This window comes from Ursus americanus, chromosome 33 (genome assembly GCF_024610735.1).
Source record: "Ursus americanus isolate L20-20 chromosome 33, mUrsAme1.1.p, whole genome shotgun sequence".
NCBI lineage: Eukaryota > Metazoa > Chordata > Mammalia > Carnivora > Ursidae > Ursus > Ursus americanus.
In genome coordinates, this window is record NC_142159.1 from 13463264 (window position 1) to 13483219 (window position 19956).

General features: G+C 47.6%; 2 protein-coding genes across 2 annotated transcripts; both read right to left on the reverse strand.

Annotated features, from left to right (window-relative positions):
* Positions 1 to 2045: 2045 nt before the first annotated feature.
* Positions 2046 to 6583, reverse strand: RPL11 (ribosomal protein L11). The gene is made up of 6 exons (XM_045782438.2): positions 6513 to 6583; positions 5584 to 5734; positions 4257 to 4363; positions 3731 to 3862; positions 2562 to 2672; positions 2046 to 2124 (listed from the first exon to the last, which is right to left on the reverse strand). The coding sequence occupies exons 1-6, from the start codon at positions 6516 to 6518 to the stop codon at positions 2095 to 2097; spliced, it is 537 nt and encodes a 178-aa protein (XP_045638394.1). The 5' UTR covers positions 6519 to 6583; the 3' UTR covers positions 2046 to 2094.
* A 2112-nt stretch (positions 6584 to 8695) lies between these two features.
* On the reverse strand, positions 8696 to 19707 carry LOC123782237 (elongation factor 1-alpha, somatic form-like). The gene is made up of 7 exons (XM_045782300.2): positions 19565 to 19707; positions 16397 to 16576; positions 16002 to 16298; positions 11909 to 12059; positions 11566 to 11822; positions 10431 to 10665; positions 8696 to 8817 (listed from the first exon to the last, which is right to left on the reverse strand). The coding sequence occupies exons 3-7, from the start codon at positions 16158 to 16160 to the stop codon at positions 8696 to 8698; spliced, it is 924 nt and encodes a 307-aa protein (XP_045638256.2). The 5' UTR covers positions 16161 to 16298; positions 16397 to 16576; positions 19565 to 19707.
* Between the last annotated feature and the right edge of the window lie 249 nt (positions 19708 to 19956).

Here is a 19956-nt window from a genome sequence, read left to right on the forward strand (position 1 = left end):
TCAGGTCTTCCCTCCCTGTTTTGGCCTTACTATGTAGGTAGTTTCTAGGCTTTAGTGTGTGCACACTGATCACCTACGGATCTCATTAAAAAGACAGATTCTAATTCAGCAGATCTGAGGTGAGGCCCAAGAGTTTTAACAAACCCCCAGGGGACTGTATCCACTTAGTAGGAAGTGAATGGATGCCAACTCAAAATGCACTTCAGACACCAGTGTGACATCTATTTGGAAGCCATGCTTCTAACCAGGACAGGAGACAAGCTTTCTGGGCCCTGACCACTCTAAACTGGTTAGGGAAGTCTCCCCATTTGCTCCAGGCCCCAACATGTTTCAGGACTCACCCAGGTTACCACTGAGAAGTAGGACTAAAATCCAGTCAGATCACCGAACTCCCAAGAGTCCTTTCTGTATTAGGCCAAGAGCCCAGGCAGTTTAATTTTTAAATTGGGAGTCAACTTGACTGAATACATGACATGGCAAGACCAAATGAAGAGTAGGCAGGTTTGTATTAAAATTAAATAGGAACACAAACATAAAATCATACAGATAACAGCAAATGGCTAACAGTAAAGTACACAAGGACAGTGGTAGTATTAGAGGGCCTTCCACATTCTACACTTTGTATTTCTGAGATGCTTTAAACAAAATAAACATAGTGCTGTCTCCTCTGTACAATATACTGAATCCCCACAGCAGCTAGAACGCACCAGCGCAAGTTATATTCACCATTTGTTCTCACGTGGGTATTCCAGTTGCAGTTGTTACTGTAATTACAGAAGTTAAGACAAGTTATGCCCCCCACTCCCCGCCATGAAGCTGAATCACAAGAACCACTCCTACACAAGTTTCACTCAGCTTATAATGTGATAGTCCCGGCCCCAGAGTCAGACCGGAAAGTGAATGCACGCTAATATTTTAAGTGAAACAAAAAGCATAAGGTAATACATTGCATGGTTCTCCCCTTTAGCCAACTGTATCTGATCTCACTGGGTAAGGCTTTATTATCAGGAAGACAAAAATGTCGTATCTCCGTAACAGTGAAGGCACACCAAGGAGATTTCTGGGTTTTAAAATAACTACAAAGGCACTAACAAATTAAGAGAACCACTTAATGGCACTGAAAAGGTGGCCCAAGAAAAACTGAACTCATTAGTCACAAGTGAGTAATTTATTGAACTGAATTAACATGTGCTTAAAATGTAAACCCAAAACTGAAAACTATGAACCATCGGCCAAGTACTGTGTCCAATGGCCAGAGAAATGGTGGCTTCTGAATGTCACTGGTTCAGTGGCAAGGAAAAGGCAAGAAAGTTCTATTCTCACACCAGAGGCAGAGCAAACTGACATTTCTCATATATCAAAACACAAAAGTAACCCCTTTTGAGCACTATGTGCCTGTTACAAGTCTAAGTATTAAACTATTTAACTTTCTGAGGGCTATCACTTGCCTCCATGATACATGAGAAACTGAGGCAGAGGTTAACTTGCTTAAGGTAACACAGCAGATAAAAAGCAGGACAGGGAATCAAATCCAGGCAATTTGCCTCGAAGACCATTCCCTTCTAGGCTTATATTGCCTCAACAACCCTATACATTCTCATTTTAAAGGAAAACTTAGTCTGAACGGTTAAACCAAAATTTAATCCCAGACATGACACACCAAAGCCTGTGATCCCCTTCATCAGACATGAGTGCTGGTGTATCTCTAGTGAAGAACAGAGTTACCGAATAGAGGGGAGCCTCCTGGAACATGGGAGCACTGCACCCGACCTTCAACCAAAGCTCTATATTCAAACCCCAGCCCCAATCATACCCTCCCCTCTAAAACCAGTTTCCATGTGACTACTGCACCACCACAGCCTAACCCCAAGGATGTGGGGAGCACAGGCTATGATGCGAAGCTCGGACTTCGATCTGCCAGGAAACACTGGCATCCAGAGGACAACAGGGTCATTACCAGCTATTCCCATCGAAGCTTTAAGTGGCTTGAGGTCCAGGGACTTGAATATGGCCAGGCTCCTTTCACAGAACACACAACAGTAATATACATTTCACTGAAAAGTTTTTATTGGCCTTTTGGATAGAAACGGGAATTTATTTGCCAGGAAGGATGATCCCATCATACTGAAAGAGAAGAGATTTTATTTTTTCACAACAGGAGGCAACAGCAAAGATGGCAGCAATGGCTAACGTTTGAGAATTCACATCTGATAACGTGAATTCAGCTCTGAACCCCACATCCCTTCTCAATTAAACAGGAAACTGGCCGGTTTTAACAACTGCTATACTGTGCTGAACTGCACGATACCTTGAGAAAACGGGGCTCCTATTAAAGCCATATTCCTCCCCTTCCAGCTACCTGCATGTATGGGGGTGGGGAGAAAGCCTGATTTTGGGTGTTCAAACCACCAACCCTGGAAGCCCACATTTGTCAAGGTGCCCAAATTCTCGATCTTCAAAGAAACTACCCACCAAATGATGCTGGATTTTGCATCCCCAAATCCCAACTCCATTCACCAACACCACATTCCACCAGTTCACCGGAGATAAATCAGCTTTACCTTCTGCTGGAACCAGCGCATGGCCTCCTCTTTGCTGATTCTGTGTTTGGCCCCAATGCAGCCTGTCCTGCGCTTCTTGTCTGCGATGCTGAAACCTGGCCTACCCAGCACCTGTCCCAGGAATAACCAACAGTCACCTAGCCAGCTCACAGTCAAGAGTAGACGGACAAGACTCACACACTGGATATCGATCTTCGAGAGTCACCTGGTGGCCCAATGATTTTCAGAGCAAAAGACCCGTGATCTCAGGGTCTGATAAATCCGTTAGCAGCATCCTCGACAACATACCACACTGTAGGTCTGCTTTGGAGGCTGGAACTTGCGGTACCTCCCCCCTTCCCTGCCCAACTTCCAATGGTAGCTAAGGGTTCTCCATCACTGCTCCCCAGTCTCCAAAGCACATTTTTAAAATAACGTTAAAAAAAATTTTTTTTACTATAACATGTGCATTATGGAAAACTTAAGATTCTGAGAAGCACAAAGAAATAGTTATTCTTTTCTTCTGCTTCAGTTCAAAAGTGCTTCTTAAAGGCTTGCTGTTCTCAAACTCCCCTGTGAGCACCTAATTCTCCTTAGCGTTTAGATACTCAAATCTAGTAAGGGTGCTGCCATGACTCAGGCTCCACACTAGTCAGGACTTCTGGTTTTTGCTATGTGGTTTTATGGTTGGACAAACACACTGCAGTAACACAAATGGTCATTTCTACATTGAAACCCCTATCCTGACTGAGCAAACAGCCACATCACCAAACTCGCATCTATGTCCTCTGGATGGAAGCCACCCTATCCCCAAGGTCTAAGGGAAGGAGCTGGGAAAACAGCAGCCTCAGTACAGCCAACCCACACACCAAATACAGCACCAGAACTGCCTCAAATTTTCAATCCAATGGGTGGAATAGTTCCTTCTTCCACCTCTAAGCCATACTGGTGCTTGCTAGATCCTAGACTATAAGCTTCGAAATAGCAGGATCTCGTCTATCTAGTTCAGCGCTGTATCCCGACACCTGCCACAAACGAGGCACATCTTCCCAAGGGGCAGAACACAAAGGCAGACAACACTTAAAGCTTCAATCCAACATTTGAACATCAAGATAGCACACACAAAATAAAGGAGTAGCAGACTCCACTCTCCTCACAGACCAGGAGTAGAAAAGATTAAATATTCATACCACATAGAAGTCCAGGCCGTAGATACCAATGCTTGGGTCATATTTGATCCCCAGATCGATGTGCTCCTGGATCCCAAAGCCAAAGTTTCCAGTATCAGAGAAGTTATTTTTTCTTAACTCATACTCTCGAACCTAAGGAGAAAAAAACGCAGCGATCACATTCCTTGTCAACTCAAATCCCCCCCAGATTACCAGCTTAGTCCTCAACACTCAGCACCCCAGAGATGCAATTTGATCCTGAACAAAAACTCATCATTTTTCCACGACACCAAATCACATTCCAATGATGGATTTCATAGAACTTTCCCAACATTTAAAAGGCATGGAAAAACCCAGAGAAATCATTAAAAACAGTTTATAAACCTTGCTGAGTGCAGGAAACTCCCTTTAGAGATTAAAATATAAAACAAAATTAAAAAGCCAAGGCACCCAAGACAGTACAAAATGTAAACTATCACCACTGTAATTATCTTCTTGTGTTATGTCGGCACTCTTTACTATTATCCCATGAGGGGATCAGCCTCACCTTTAGACCTTTCTCCAGGATTTCTTCCGCCTTGGCCCCACGGACTGTGCAGTGGACGGCAATCTTTTCATTTCTCCTGATACCAAAGGATCTAACAGTGTATCTAGCTGCGGGCAGGGGGAAACAAGGAGTCAGGTATCACACTCCCACTGCACTCACCTCTTTCCCAGAACATCATCTCCACAACTCCTAAGAGACATAAAGTATCTACCCACATCCTAAGTGGTGGCGTTCTAACCAGTGTCACCTACATCTGGTTTCATCTATAACACAGAAAACTCATTTTTCAACTTTCAAGTCCTCAGTCACACTTAGGCAATTAAGAGCTCGAGGTGGGACACTTGGGTGGCTCAGTCAATTAAGCATCTGTCTTTGGCTCAGGTCATGATCCTGGGGTCCTGGGATCGAGCCATGCACCGGGCTTCCTGCTTAGCAGGGGAGCCTGCTTCTCCCTCTCCCTGTGCTCCCCCTGCTTACGCTCTGTCAAATAAATAAAATCTTATTAAAAAAAAAAAAAAGAGCTTGAAGTCATAATGTCTAAGTCTCAGGATGGGCCAAGTTCACAGCCAGAATAGGCCACTAGAAAGAAACAGGATCATCGAGTTCTAAAGAAAACAAAATGTTATTGAAAATAGCTAAGATTTTCTAAAGTGTTATCGTAATGTTATGCTCATATTACAGATGAAGTTCTGGAAGGTTAACTTGTCCCAAATCACAGCTGGTAATAAAAGGCAGGATCTGAACACAAGAATTAACATATTCCACTACCTTAAAGCAATGGAACTTCAAAAACAAAAGCAACAAAACAATGCTAATGTCTACACTGAGCTTGGTATATGGCAGGCTCTTCACAGAATCCATTTGATCCTTCACAATCTTATTAAGTATTACCATCCCCTTTATGTAAATAAGGAAGCGGAGACCCAGAAAGTCCAAAGTCAGATCAGCAAATGATGGAGCCAGGATCTGAACACAGTTGGTGTAGATGCACAGCTCTGTTCTTAATGTAGCCTATAAATTCCAAATATGAATCAAGCCAAATACCATTTACTGCATTCCCAACATTTCTAACTTTCCCAACTTTCCCTAGCAAGTCTCTACTTGGCACTAGTCCTAGCTTAATCTCTACCTTAAAAACCTGGTATTCCAACACCAAACCCGATCTTGAAGGGAAGACACTTCTTGGGTAGATCAGTAAAGTAATGCTTTTAAGGGACACCAACTGTCACTTTCAAGATGGGCACTGAACAGGCTAGACGCCAGGTAAATTAGGAAACATTCAGGCATAACCAGCCGCGGGTCCTCTCCCCCGACTGCCACTACTCACCTTTGGAGAACACGGGGGTCTGGCCTGTGAGCTGCTCCAGCACCTTGGCGGCCCGGGTCAGTCTGTCTCCACTCTCCCCGACACAAATATTGAGGCAGAGCTTGCGGATGCGAAGTTCCCGCATGGGGTTCTCCTTTTCACCTTGATCCTGCTGCAACAAGGGAAGCGCAACAGTCAACACCCAGTCCCACCACAGCCGGGAGTCCAGCATTTGTGTGCACAGCATACCTATTTCGGCTCATCCCGTCTCCTAACGAAAGCCCTAAGGGTTTAAGAAGTATCACGGTGTTTGTGTGGGAGGCAGAAGACAGCTCGGGATCTGGTTTCCTCCTCCAAGCACGGAATGGGCTAACAGAAACTTAGGACAGGTACCGGAGTTAAAGTTACACGGAAAGGATGAACCCCAACGGGTTCAGCGTGTAAGGTGTCAGAGCGCGTCCGCACTATAAAGCCAACGGCGGAGAAAACAATTTAAACGCTAGGGAAACAGGAAACACGTGGTTGAGAGACGTCCCCCATTCCATCCCGAAGCAGCCTGCTGGCCGCGGCAGAAACCTAGCGCCTTCCCCAAGCGGAGAAACAGGAGGAGGCTCCCCAGCCCCCGGCAAGTCTCAAGTCCCCGGGACGGGTAACAGGTCCGGATACCGTGGGCCAGCCCTTCCGCTCGCTCCATTCGCCCTCCCTGCAGCTTACGGGCCGCACTTCTGAGCCCGCCCGGCGGCTGCCCCGAGCCCGCTCCTAAGAGGGCGGGAGGGGAAGCGACAGGGTTCAGCTCGGCGCCCTCGGCCCGCATGGCTCTGCCAGTTTCGGCACGGCCAGCCTTGCGGGCTCCCTTCTTCTCGGGCCGCGGACGAGGCAGCTCCCGAGGCCTCGGCCCGCCGTGGATGAAGGCGGATGAAGGCAAGCAAACCCAGGCCTCAGCTACTCACCGCCATGGTGGAGAACAGGAAGAGAAAGTGAAGCTTCCGGCCCAGGGCCTTATGGGGCGGGAGGCGGGCTCTTTCCCCAGGATACGCAGAGAGCGGCGGCGGAGGAAGAGGGGCGGGGGCGGCGCGGCGCAGTGCGGGGCTCGGCCTGGTGGGCACCGCCCACAACTGCCGGCGACGCCCGCCGACCACCGGGACCCGGGTTTTCCAAGAACGATTTTTAAAGCTCCCTGACCGGCTTTTCCTTGAACGTCCGGTTACTATGGGCGCCCTTCCCTCCCACAGTCTCCGGACCTGGTGGTTCTTGGCGTGATGAGACTTAAAGGACTAAGTGAAGTCAGTTATGCAAACTATAATGTATATAATTTACTCGGTGACAATGTAAACAAATGGAATTTATACAGTTAGAACAGTGATGGCTTAGGCGTTCTGAGCTGTAGAGACAGTATGCCCCTGTCTTGGCTAGCTCATGGTTAGGCGACCCAGAGCAGGTTACTAATTAGACCTCTTTCAGCCTCAGTTTTCCTCAGCTTTAAAATGGGTAACTATATCCTGGGAGATTGTTGTGAAAATTAAATTGTTGTAGAGCACACAGTTAAGCTCGGAATAAGGGGTTACTCTTAATATAAACCCACTAGATCCAAACAACCCTTTACCCCAGAAAGTGTTAGACATATGGTGTATAATCAACAGAGTCATCCTGCACGCACAAAAATGGCTTGCAGATTAGTTTCTGACAGGATCCAATCGCAAACAATAATAGGGCTTCCTGGTTTACACTAATCCTCAGCAGCAGGGCCTGAGGGGCTGCCAGGATGCACATCCCAGGCAGAACCTGGTCTTGAATCCTCCAGTTTAACAGGAATAAATGGGCAAAGGGCTTTGGCGGAAAAGGAGACAAGCCTCACGCTTCTGCTGCCACATTCCCTTCTCCTGTTGCTAGGTAAAAGCCCCCAGGCTCTCCTGGTTTCATCCAGTAGTGATACAAGGGACTTCTGGAAAGCTGGGCTGATGGAGGAGAGCAAAGAGACACCCCCCTCTTCCCAACCCACACCTTTGAGCTTCTGCCATCAGGCAGCCACCAGCCAGCCTAGAGCCAAGGCCTCAACCAAACCTCTTGGAGGAACAGTGCCGAGGGAGGGGCTGCTCCAAAACTTGGAATAAATGTGCTCCAAAACACATGATCCCGGATTTTCTTTTGCTATAAAGCATATTTTTGGAATAATTGGCAAAATCTGAATCAGGTCTGCAGATTTCAGAAGTGTACCCGTGTTAATTTAATGTCCTCATTCTGATTACTTGACTTTGGTTATATCACAGAATATTCTTGGATTTTCAGTGTTCACTGTAAAGGGCCATCATGTCTGCAGCTTACTCTTAAATAATTCAGGGGGAAAATGGAAAATAGGATTTGGGGAATCTGGGTGAAATTGCCTCTTGCAACTTTGTGATTCAAACTGTCAAACTGAAGTTAAAAAAGTAACCTGAGGGAAATATGTACGTAGGAAATATAAAACAGTTCATCCTAAAATCTCAGGCTCATTCCTCTCCCCTCAACTTTTTTTCAACAGAACTTCCCCATAATAGTGCTCACTTGCCGCCAGTGCCCACACCATGTGAGTGAGAGTAGCTGATTACCATGCCCAGCAGGTACCAGCTCACTCAAACTTCAATATCCCTGTGGAGGCAGATACTGTCATCTTTCCATTTTACAGATGAGCAAGGCACACAGAAGGTTCAGTAACTTTTATAGACACTATTTAAGTCAGGCAGTTTAACGCCAGAGTCCTGTTCTAGGAACTGATGAACTTGGCCAGGGACAAAAGCTGCTCTAGACTTTCCCCTTTATACCTTTTCTTCCCTGGGACCCTAGCTAGCTCTCTGGTTCTTGCACCAGTCAGGCACCAGAAGGAAGGTGAGGGGTGGAATTAGACTGAGCACCCCACCTGCTTCCTCCTTGTTTGCAATATCAAGGTCAGTAGAGACAGAGGCAAAAAGACTTGCTGTGCTTTATTCCTATGCCTCAAACTCGTCAGCAAAAAGAAAAGTGCATGAACAGGGGCAGATTTAAGACTGTTCAGCAAGAGAAGAGGATGTCTAAGGCTTCTCCTTGAGCCGTTCTTTTCCAGCTGTGGCTCCTCCTGGGCTGCCCCTTGCCCAGAAAGTCCTAGAGTAGCAGTCACCACTCACTTCCTGGCCGCTTTCATGGCAGACTTGGTGACTTTGCCACCAGTCGCTGCTTTTTTCTCCACAGCCTTGATGACCCCAACAGCCACCGTCTGCCTCATGTCACGCACAGCAAAGCGACCTAGGACACAGGACACGAAGTAACAGGTGGAGAACACTACCAGGGCACAAGCTATAGGACACTGGGAGGTCAAGTAAATGATACTCTGAATTATACATATGAGTGCGTTTAATTATCTCAACAACTCAAAGTAGACCTCATTATATCTGTTTTACAGTTGAGGAAACTGGGGCAAAGAAGTAGAAGATCACTTTGCTGTGATGGTTGAACACCCAGAAAGTCTCACACTGCACTTTATATTCTTAGCCACTGGACTGTCCTACCTCCATAAGGGAAAACTTGCTTTTGGTGCACCCGCTACCCTATCATACATACTAATGTTCCCAGCCCCCAAGCAACTAGCACCTTCTCTGTGCCCATCACGACAAGGATGGATATCATTTACATTCAACTGTGAATCTGGCAAATGCTTCTCCTGGGGGTTCTTGAATGCTCCTTTGACTTCAAGTTACAGAGGGCAAGGCTTTGGCATCTGGCTTCAACCTCATAGTATTTTTGGCAGCGGTAGAAAGAACTAAACCAGCTTTACAAGATTCATGTGGCAGCCTCTGTGGCCCGCCTCTAAAATTAGCCTTTTGAAATTCACCCCCTTCCCCATTAACTGGGAGGCCCTGATGGTAAGGACTTGTTTGTTTATAAATATCCATCATCTAGCACAGAGCAGGCACCATATAAAAGGGCCTACTCCCTATGTATTTGAGTTCAGAACATTCTAGGTTAATTGTTCAAACCTAGCCGTGCATAATACACTTGGGGAAATCTAAGAAACAGACTTCTAGGCTGCTGCCTTGACCAGGTGAATCTACCAGGGTCTGAGCCTCTGGTTTAATAGGGTCCCCATCAGTGGTCCTGATTATTCACCAGGTTTGAAAACCACCACACTGAAGAATAAGAAGGAAGAAGAAAATCCCTGCTAATCTCTGCTTTATTCACCTCTTCTAAGTCAAGGTTTCTCAAATTGATGTGCATTCCGATTACCTGGGGAACTTGTTAAACTGCAGATGTGAGTTTAGCAGGTCTGGATGGAGCCTGAGGTTCTCCTTTTCTTTTCTTTTCTTTTCTTTTCTTTTCTTTTCTTTTCTTTTCTTTTCTTTTCTTTTCTTTTCTTTTCTTTTCTTTCTTTCTTTCTTTCTTTCTTTCTTTCTTTCTTTCTTTCTTTCTTGATTTTATTTTTATTTATTTGACAGAGAGAGACAGCCAGTGAGAGAGGGAACGCAAGCAGGGGGAGTGGGAGAGGAAGAAGCAGGCTCCCAGCAGAGCAGGGAGCCTGATTCGGGGCTCGATCCCAGGACTCCGGAATCACGCCCTGGGCTGAAGGCAGACGCTTAACGACTGAGCCACCCAGGTGCCCCTGAGGTTCTCCATTTCTAACCACCTTCCAGGGGATGCCCTGGGAGGTCCATGGACCACACTTTGAGTAACAAGGCTCTAAAGTGGCCCCTCCTTGCTGTGTGACACTAGGCAAGCCACTTTCCTTTTTTAGGGCCCTTCTTACCTGGAACTCTGGTCCTTCTGACCAGGTTCTGCAGCCTGGCTTGGGTGTGACATGTTGGCTCACGGGAGCCAGGAGGAGGAAGGGGAAGCTCCAGGAGCCAGGTGCTGTCGGGACTTACCAAGGGGCGGGTACTCTGAGAAGCTTTCCACACACATGGGCTTTCGTGGAATCATCTGAACGATGGCTGAGTCCCCAGACTTCAGGGCTTTGGGATTGTCTTCCAGCTTCTTGCCTGAGCGCCGGTCAATCTTCTCCCTGAGGTCTGCAAACTTGCAGGCGATGTGGGCCGTATGGCAGTCCAGAACTGGCGAGTAGCCAGCTGCGATGCTGCCAGGGTGGTTGAGAATGATCACCTGGAGCCCAGGGTGGGATGGGAGTGGGGGAGGGCATTAGCCCAGCATCCTCCAGAGGAGGTAGCCCTAAACAGCTAAGGGGTCAGGCACCTTGGACACACTTTAAATTACAGTGAGCATTTGAACATTTATAGAGTATACCAAGTTCTGTGCCAAGCATATCTCATGCATTCCAATTTAATTCTCATAGCAGAGAGCCTGGATAATTTACCCATGATGAAATAGCAGGGAAGGGGCAGAGCTGGGGATGAATGATACTAAAACCTACACACATACATGTTACTTATGAACTACTTTCCCCTGCCATTTAGAAAAATGCATTACAAGAGCAGCTAACTAACTTGTTAGGTGACCTGTTGGCCCCAAGTCAGCTGTTTCACATATCGTCACCTCGTGTAATGCTCCCAAGCTCACTGTGAGGTAGTGCCAGCCTCCACCGGCAGAAGTAAGAATGTGCCAGATTGCATTCAGAACAGCCTTCACATTCCAACTCTGGGCCGAGGAAACACCTGCTCTAACATACAGATTCCCAGGTTCCACCCATGTCTACTGAATCACTCCCCAGAACCCCTGGGAAGAATGTTAGGAATCTGCATTTTTGCAACACTTCCCAGGTGACTCTAATCCACCTGGTTTGAAAACGATTGCTTTAAGGTTTCAAGACCATACTGTGGAAACTAACAAGACCATCGAATTGCATTGTTTTGTTCAAGGGCAAAGCAGCAAGTAAGCTGCAGTCAGGATTCTAACCCAGATAGTCTGACTCTACCTACACTGCTGGTCAAGAGCCCAGCATGGAGCCTATGCTCAGTGCCCACTTCCTGAAGGACCCAGTGAACCCTTCTGCTCATAGGACAGTATGGCTGTCTCAGGAGACTCCCCTTAAATGGGCCTCCTCACCTGGAAGACGAAGCTCGCCACTTCCAAGGGCGGGTCATTCTTGCTGTCTCCTGCCACGTAGCCCCGCCTGATGTCCTTCACCGACACATTCTTCACGTTGAAGCCCACGTTGTCTCCAGGTAGGGCCTCAGCCAGGGCCTCGTGGTGCATCTCTACAGACTTGACCTCTGTGGTGATGTTGCAGGGGGCAAAGTTCACCACCATGCCTGGCTTGAGGAAGCCTGTTTCTACCCGGCCCACGGGCACGGTGCCGATGCCTGGGGGGACAGAGCAACCACAGCTGTCAGCAGTCAGACTTCAGTGAGCCCCCAACCCCAAGCACCCCTACATAGCATGTACTCACCCCCAATCTTGTATACATCCTGCAGAGGCAGCCGCAGGGGCTTGTCTGTAGGGCGGGCAGGGGGCATGATGGAGTCCAGTGCTTCTAGCAATGTCATGCCCACCACGTTTCCTTCCTTCCTGGTGATCTTCCAGCCTTTAAACCAGGACATCTGGAAAAGCCATCAGATGTGCAGCTTGTTTAGGCTCCAGGGAAACTGTCCCAGGTGCCAACCAACCTGTATTTAACATGAGACCTCAAGCAATTTTTTTAAATTTATTTTTTGACAGAGAGAGAGAGACAGCCAGCGAGAGAGGGAACACAGGCAGGGGGAGTGGGAGAAGAAGAAGCAGGTTCCCAGTGGAGCAGGGAACCCGACGCAGGGCTCGATCCCAGGGACCTGGGATCACGCCCTGAGCTGAAGGCAGATGCTTAATGACTGAGCCACCCAGGCGCCCCTCAAGCAAATTTTTAATGCATTCTGAGCCTCAGCTTCCTCATTTGTGAAACAGATATCACCACCTACCTTTCAGGCTCAAGTAAAGACACAAAAGACCACACACAATCCACCAAGCACAAGGTTTGACATGTACTACACACCCACAAAATGATGGCCATTACTCTAAGTCTTGCAGGTGTTGCCCCTCACTTGAGCCAATAGTTTTAGGAAGCAGAGATTCCTTGAATCTGGTTAGCTCTTAGGTCTCATTCCATCTGCTCATTACACAGGAGGAGCAGAGAAAACACGCAGCACAGTTAAGTAAGCATCAGGAAAGAGAATGAAAACAAGACTCAAATACTCCAACACTTATATCTTCTAAAGACTAGATGTTCCCCAACATCTTAAGCAAGGGCAGCATTATTGAACATAAGGCCTTCCAGAAGATAACCTTAAGGATGACAGTGCATTGTATACATGCCTTTTAAGTAGATACTATATGTACTTCTCTAAAAACCTTGGCCAAAGCTCACCAGAGACATCATCTGTGCCTTCAGAGATGTATCAGTTAACTGGAATTCCAGTTAACTGGAATGACCCGCCCTTGGCCTCCTTCTGTGGGCCAACTTCCCGCTCAAACACCCGCCTCATTGGTGAAGATAAGCTCTTCTATTAGTTTGATGAACTTAGCAACTCACTTGACCCTATGCCAGCTCAAAGGCCTGAATAAGCCTATGAGGTCAGCATTATCCCCGTCTTAAAAATGGGGAAACTGAGGTCTCTGATGTCACAGGTATTTGAGAGTAGAGGTTAAACCCTAAATCTATCATCTAGTCCACTGACTGCATGCTTTGTTCTTCTAGCATCTAGAACATACTAGATATGGGGCTCCTGGGTGGCTCAGTTGTTAAGCATCTGCCTTCAGCTCAGCTCATGATCCCAGGGTCCTGGGATCAAGCCCCACACCCGGCTCCCCGCTCAGTGGGGAGTCTGCTTCTCCCTCTCCCTCTGCTCCTCCCCCTGCTTGTGTGCGCACACGTGCACTCTCTTCTCTCTCTCTCTGTCAAATGAATACATAAAATCTTTTAGAACATACAAGATGCCTAATAAATACCCAAAGGGACAGGAGAATGAAATCCCCTTGTCTCACTAGCTGAACTATGTGGTGATACTTGGGAAATGGGCATCAAAGCTTCAGGTTTCTGTTCTGTTGCTTTAGAAGAGCCCCCCTACTTCACCACCCAATATAGAGTAACACTCTCATACCATGCCTCCCTCACCCTTACGTTTTTCTTAGCACTTGTAATCATCCATTACCACCACCCCCAGAAGACCATAGTGTTGCATCTCATTAACTACCACACCCTCAGCACCAAGGACAGTGCCCAGCATGCAAATATTGAAGTACCATTCAAAGGAACACACTGCCCAGCGGTAGCTCTAATCTTTCCCAAGGACAATTGGGCAATATGTGTCAGAAGACTCCCAAGATCATGCCTACCCTTTGTTTCACTAGGAACTTATTCTAATTAAATTATCAAGGACACATGCAAGGATTTATTTATCAAGGTGCTTATGGCAGTTTTTTTATAAAACTAGAAATAATATTCTTGGAAGCTGGGGGCCTTGGGCTATTACTGACCTACGCTGTGTCCGAGCTTTCTTATTTTACATGGGAATAAAATGCCTTCTTCATGGGGTTCTGTGCATGTAAAGTGTTTAGTCTGGTGTCCGGCCCATAGTAATTTCTCAATACCATTTTCACTTAATAATGGATATGGCTACACAGTCTACTGTACCTCTGTGATCTTCAATGTAAAACACCCACTAAGTATTCAACATGTGTACTTTTTTTTAAGATTTTATTTATTTCAGAGAGAGAGAGAGAGACAAAGAGACAGCATGAAAGGGAAGCAGGGGCAGAAGGAGAGGGAGAAGCAGACTCCTTGCTGAGCAGGGATGCGGGGCTCGATCCCAGGACCCCAGGATCATGAACTGAGCTGAATGAAGATGCCTAACTGGCTGAGCTACCCAGGTGCCCCAGTATTCAACATGTTTAAATAGCAAAGAAAAATTTAAAAATAAAGAGTTTTATGCAAAATTACATACAGTTTGAGTCCAGCTGTGAATATCTAGAAAGGACTGCATGAAAACTAGGTTATCTATAACCCATGAAGCTTATGCTTTATATCTGCATGAAAGGCTCATTGTAAAAATGTCAGAGGTTACTTTTATAATCAGGAAAAGAGGGAGGCCTGGATGGCTCAGTCAGTTAAGCATCTGCCTTCAGCTCAGGTCATGATCTCAGGGTTCTGGGATCAAGCCCCACATATGGCTCCTTGCTCAGCAGGGAGCCTACTTCTCCCTCTGCCTACTCCCCCTGCTTGTGCTCTCTCTCTGTCTCTCTCTGACAAATAAATAAAAAAATCTTTAAAAATATATATAATCAGGAAAAGATTATGCTACGTACATGTGGAAGAAAAGGCTAAGAATCCTAAAGTCAGTTACAGAAAAGGTAGGCTTTAGGCAGTAAAATAGTAAGGGATAGCAGTTAGCATTTGAATACCAACTACGCATGAACAGATTTCCATGTGGAGTCTCCCATTTATTTTTTTAAGGATTTTATTTATTTATTTGACAGAGAAAGACACAGCCAGTGAGAGAGGGAACACAGGCAGGGGGAATGGGAGAGGAAGAAGCAGGCTCCCAGCGGAGGAGCCTGATGTGGGGCTCGATCCCAGAACGCTGGGATCACGCCCTGAGCCGAAGGCAGATGCTTAACAACTGAGCTACCCAGGCGCCCCCGGAGTCTCCCATTTAATTCTCACAGTCCCATGAAGTGAGTCCTAACCCCCAGAGTATTAATTCCTCTCTTACCTCTTTACTGTGGGCAAAAGGAGAAAGCTGGGGCTTGACCCCTGATGTGATGTCAGAGCTAGACTTCCTTTGTAGGGAGACACTCATTTAAGAATTTTCAATGCTGCTACATTCTGGGATCCGTGAGCACGGTGACTATACCTTAGACACATTTACATCGCCCCCACACTTCCTAGCCTGCCTAGAGAGGTAGCTTAGATGCTGTGAGCATGGACTAGAATTCCAGGCTCTGCTGGCACTGCTCAACAGAGCTGTCTGCAATGACGGGAATATTCTGTAACTTCACTGTCCAATATGACAGCCACATGTGGTTGTGGGGCACTTGAAACATAGCTAATACAACTAAGGAACTGAAATTACTTCATTTGACTTAAATTATTAAAGTTAATAGCCAGGGAGCCTGGGTGGCTCAGTTGGTTAAGTATCTGCCTTCGGCTCAGGTCGTGATTCCGGAGTCCTGAGCTCAAGCCCCGCCGTGGGCCCCCTGCTCCGTGGGGAGTCTGCTTCTCCCTCTCCCTTTGCCCCTCCCCACTTGTGTTTTCTCTCTCACTCTCTCTCAAATAAAGAAATAAAATCTTAAAAACAGTGAAGTTAATCACCACGTGTAACTAAATACTGCATTGCATGATGCAGCGGATTGCTTACTAGTTGTGTGGTCTCCAGTAACCTCTGCTCATTCTGTAAAACGGGGGTCATTCACAGTGGTTGGCCCATAAGCAGGCTGTAAGTCCTGGGTATCACATTCTCGAAGAAGCTTAAATGTTGCACTTAATTAGCCCCGTCCCAGTCGGCTCTCACCTTGGTGCTGGGTTCTATCATGTTGTCCCCACGCCAGCCCGAGATGGGCACAAAGGCGACAGCCTCGGAGTTGTAACCGATCTTCTTGATGTAGGCCTTCACCTCCTTGCTGATCTCCTCGAAGCGTGCGCTGCTATAAGGAGGCTCTGTGATGTCCATCTTGTTGACCGCCACGACGAGCTACTTCACACCCAGCGTGTAGGCGAGCAGTACATGCTCTCGGGTCTGCCCGTGCTTGGAGATGCTGGACTCAAACTCACCCACACCGCTTGCCACAATCAACACAGCACAGTCTGCCTGGCCCGAGTGACAGAGGGAAGAAGGCCCGGCTCAGACTTGGCCTGGGACGCCCACTGCCCACCCCCGAAGCAGAGCCAAGACGACCCTGGAGGTACCTGTGAGGTGCCTGTGATCATGTTCTTGATGAAGTCACGGTGCCCTGGGGCGTCGATGATGGTAATGTAGTATTTTTTGGTCTCAAACTTCCACAAGGAGATGTCAATGGTGATGCCACGTTCCCGCTCTGCTTTCAGCTTGTCCAGCACCCAGGCATACTTGAAGGAGCCTTTGCCCACCTGGGCCGGGAGCAGGACGGAAAACCCCAGGGTCACCCCTATACCCAAAGCTGCCCATCAACCAGGAAGGAAGTTCCGAAATGAGTTGGGAGTCAGAGGGATGGTAACAGGGTAGTGTATGGAGAGACTGTTGAATTTTTCAAACAATAGAATGTATTACTTGTATAATTAAGTTTTTCTTTCAGAGCTGGTTTGAGAGTCAGAGTGACCCAGGGCCAAATGATAAAGTGCCTAGGCGGGCATGTGGACCTGGCACAGGGTCAGCAAGCCCTCAAATCCGTAATAGCAAACACGTAAGTAATGCTGACCCTGAGCTTGGTGCTTTTATAAGCACTTCACACGGGTTATCTCAATCTCACAACAACTTAGTAAAGTATTATCCTCATCTTGCAGATGAGGTAACAGAGGAATTAACTGACTAGCCCAAGATCATAGGATTAATAAACAGCAGAGTCAGGATTTGAACTGCAAAGCATCAGACTCAAGTTCAGACTCTTAACCGCTACCCTATGTTAAATGGTATCTGTGATTGATAATTACCCTTGGCAGCCTGGGAAAGTTGAGCTGCTTTCAGCACTGATAAAAAAAAAAAAAAGGCTACCAAAAGTCGGTAGCATATTCAAGTTAACATGCTGGTCTAGGGTAAACTCTACCACTTGCCAGCTCAGGGGTCCTGAGCATCTGTTCATTTCAGTTCTAATTAGAGGGCAGAGTGGAGAAAAGGAAAGACCAGAGACCAGGGGGCTTCCTCAAGGAAACTAATTAGTTTATTAAAAGATAGAAACAGAACCCAGGGGTCCTAACTTTTGCTACTGTAGGAACTTCTATTTTATGAAGTCCGTTACAGTTTAGAATACTCATTAGATAAGCGGCTATCAAAGAGTGGTTCAGGGACCCTGATACCTTTTGGAGTTTGTGTGGTCAACACTATAATGCAAAGACCTTATTTGCCTTTCCCCTCACTCATTTTCTCATCATCGTGCAGTGGTGTTTTCGAGAGGCTACATGGCCAGTGAAATCGCAACAGGTTGATTGTAGAAGCGGATGAGAATCCAGCTATCTTCTATTAAGCCAGACATTAAAGATTCCAGCAAAAATGTAAAACAACGTCACCCTCCCAAGATTCTCTGTTTTGGAAAAGACTTAATTTTCATATGTACAAAGTGTGATACTTAGGTTAATGTATAAGGAGTTTATTACTATTATTTTTAAGTGAATTAAGCATTTTTAAACCTCAGTTTTAGTTTTCAATATCATAAATATATAGATCTAATTTACATAAACTCATAGGGGTGCCTTTAAGAATGCAAAGGGTTCCTGAGACCAGGAAGTTTGAGAACCACCACAGGAGATCATTTGTTTTTCCATAGTGTTCTTGGCTGTGCTTCTACCATACTGGCTATGGACCAGTCTCTTTCTCACAGTTCTCAAGCTTTCCTTGGCAGCCCCTGCCACGTAAGTGCTCCTGCAACAATTCTGACTATACCTGAGGAAGCCAAGATTAGGAGACTAGCTGACGGCACTGGTGCATGACCTGCTGCCTTTTCGTCTCCGTCCTGTTTCTATCTCTGCAGCAGCTGGCTCTGCAGACTATTCCTGTCTTGTCCGAGCCTTCTTCAACTCTAGGGTTTTTCACTCACCTCCCTGGCTCTCCCTTCTCATTCCCCTGCACGGGCTCTTGTTCCACCCACCCCAGGGCTCTGTCCCTCACCCATTCCAGCTCACTCCCGTGGTTTAGTCTCCAACCTGGGTTTCTGTCTTGAGCTCCATACGTCAGTACTCAGCTGCCCCCCTGGATGTGAGCACAGAAAGCCCTGTGGACACCTCAGATTTCACACATCTAGAGCAGACCTGTTTGGACTCCAGATCAGCTCTGTCCCTGGTGTTCGCTGACTTTCCAGTTTCCAAAGTGGGCAACTTGGGGGCCACCCTCAACTCCTCTTCCTTCCCTACAGCTTCCCCTTCCCTACAGCTCACTCCTAAGTTCTGTGGATTCCCCACCTCCACGTCCCTGGATTCTACTCTCCATGCCCGCTGCTGCTGCCTGAGCCCAGGCCACCGTCAACAGCAACAACCGTGGTCAACAGCAACAACCTTCCAGCTGGCTTCCCAGCCATGGATTCCACTCTCCATGCCCACTGCTGCTGCCTGAGCCCAGGCCACCGTCCTTGCTCCCGTGGTCAACAGCAACAACCTTCCAGCTGGCTTCCCAGCCCCTAGCATGGGGCCCTTCGCCTGCTCTCCCCTTGCTGCAGCCAGGATGCTCTTCCTAAAAAGATCTTGCCTGATTCCCATCACTCCCATGCCTGAAATCCTTTAGTTGCTGCAGGGAGAGTGACCAGGCTCTTTAGCAGGGCACTCAAGGCCCACGTCCCCTGTCCTGCCAGGCAACGACTTTCCATTGCAGGTGCTTTACACCTGCTGTTCCAATCTCCTGTGGCTCACGGACACCTGCTCCATTTCCTCAAGGCTCAGAGGAGGTCCCTTCCTTCGGGAATCCTTCAAGGTCTCTCAGGACACGTTCATTGTCTGTGACCTGGGCTCCACAGCACCCATGCTGTTACCGAGCTTATTGTGAGACCAAAGGGTATATGACCAGGAGTTTCTAGGGGACAAGGCTTGCTTGCACCTACAATTGTATCCATGGGGGCTACCCTAAGGTTCTTGGTAGATGCATGGCAAATAAAGCCTTTCCCCTTTAAATGGCAGCTTTAGCTCCTGAGATACAGCATGACATCTGTGTCACACTGGGATTTAAACCTTGGCACCATCCTCAGGCAAGCTGTCTAACCCTTCTGAGCCTCATTTGTCTCACCTCGAAAATGGCAGCCACGCCACCTGCCTGGCATGACTGAGAGGGAAAGCACCTACCAGCCCAGCAGGTGCTCAGCAGAGGTGAGCAGTCTCCTCCCCCACAACGAGGCACCCCTCCCGGGGAAACCAAGGCTAGGAAGGAGGGGCAGGGAGGCTCAGATAGAGCAACCTCACCTCTGAAGCCTCCTTCTCAAACCTGTCGATGGTCCTCTTGTCAAGCCCCCACATTTGTAGATGAGATGTCCTGTCGTCGTGGACTTGCCCGAATCCACATGGCCGATGACCACAATGTTGATGTGGGTCTTCTCTTTGCCCATGCCGGGAGCTGCTCAGAGAGAGGACAGGTATGCTCAGGGCATGAATTGGCCACCTCCTGTCCTGAGCTTCTCTTCCTTGGGACTGGGCCAGCTCAACCGGCAGAGGGTGAGGCAGGAGAGGAAAACACTGGGCCAGGAGAGCAGAGAGGGGGCCTTTCCAACACCTCACACCTGAGGCTGCTCCGGAGCTCTCCCCCAGCCGCAGGGAGGATGTGCCTACCTCCAGAGCCAGGAGAAGCCCCTCCGTAC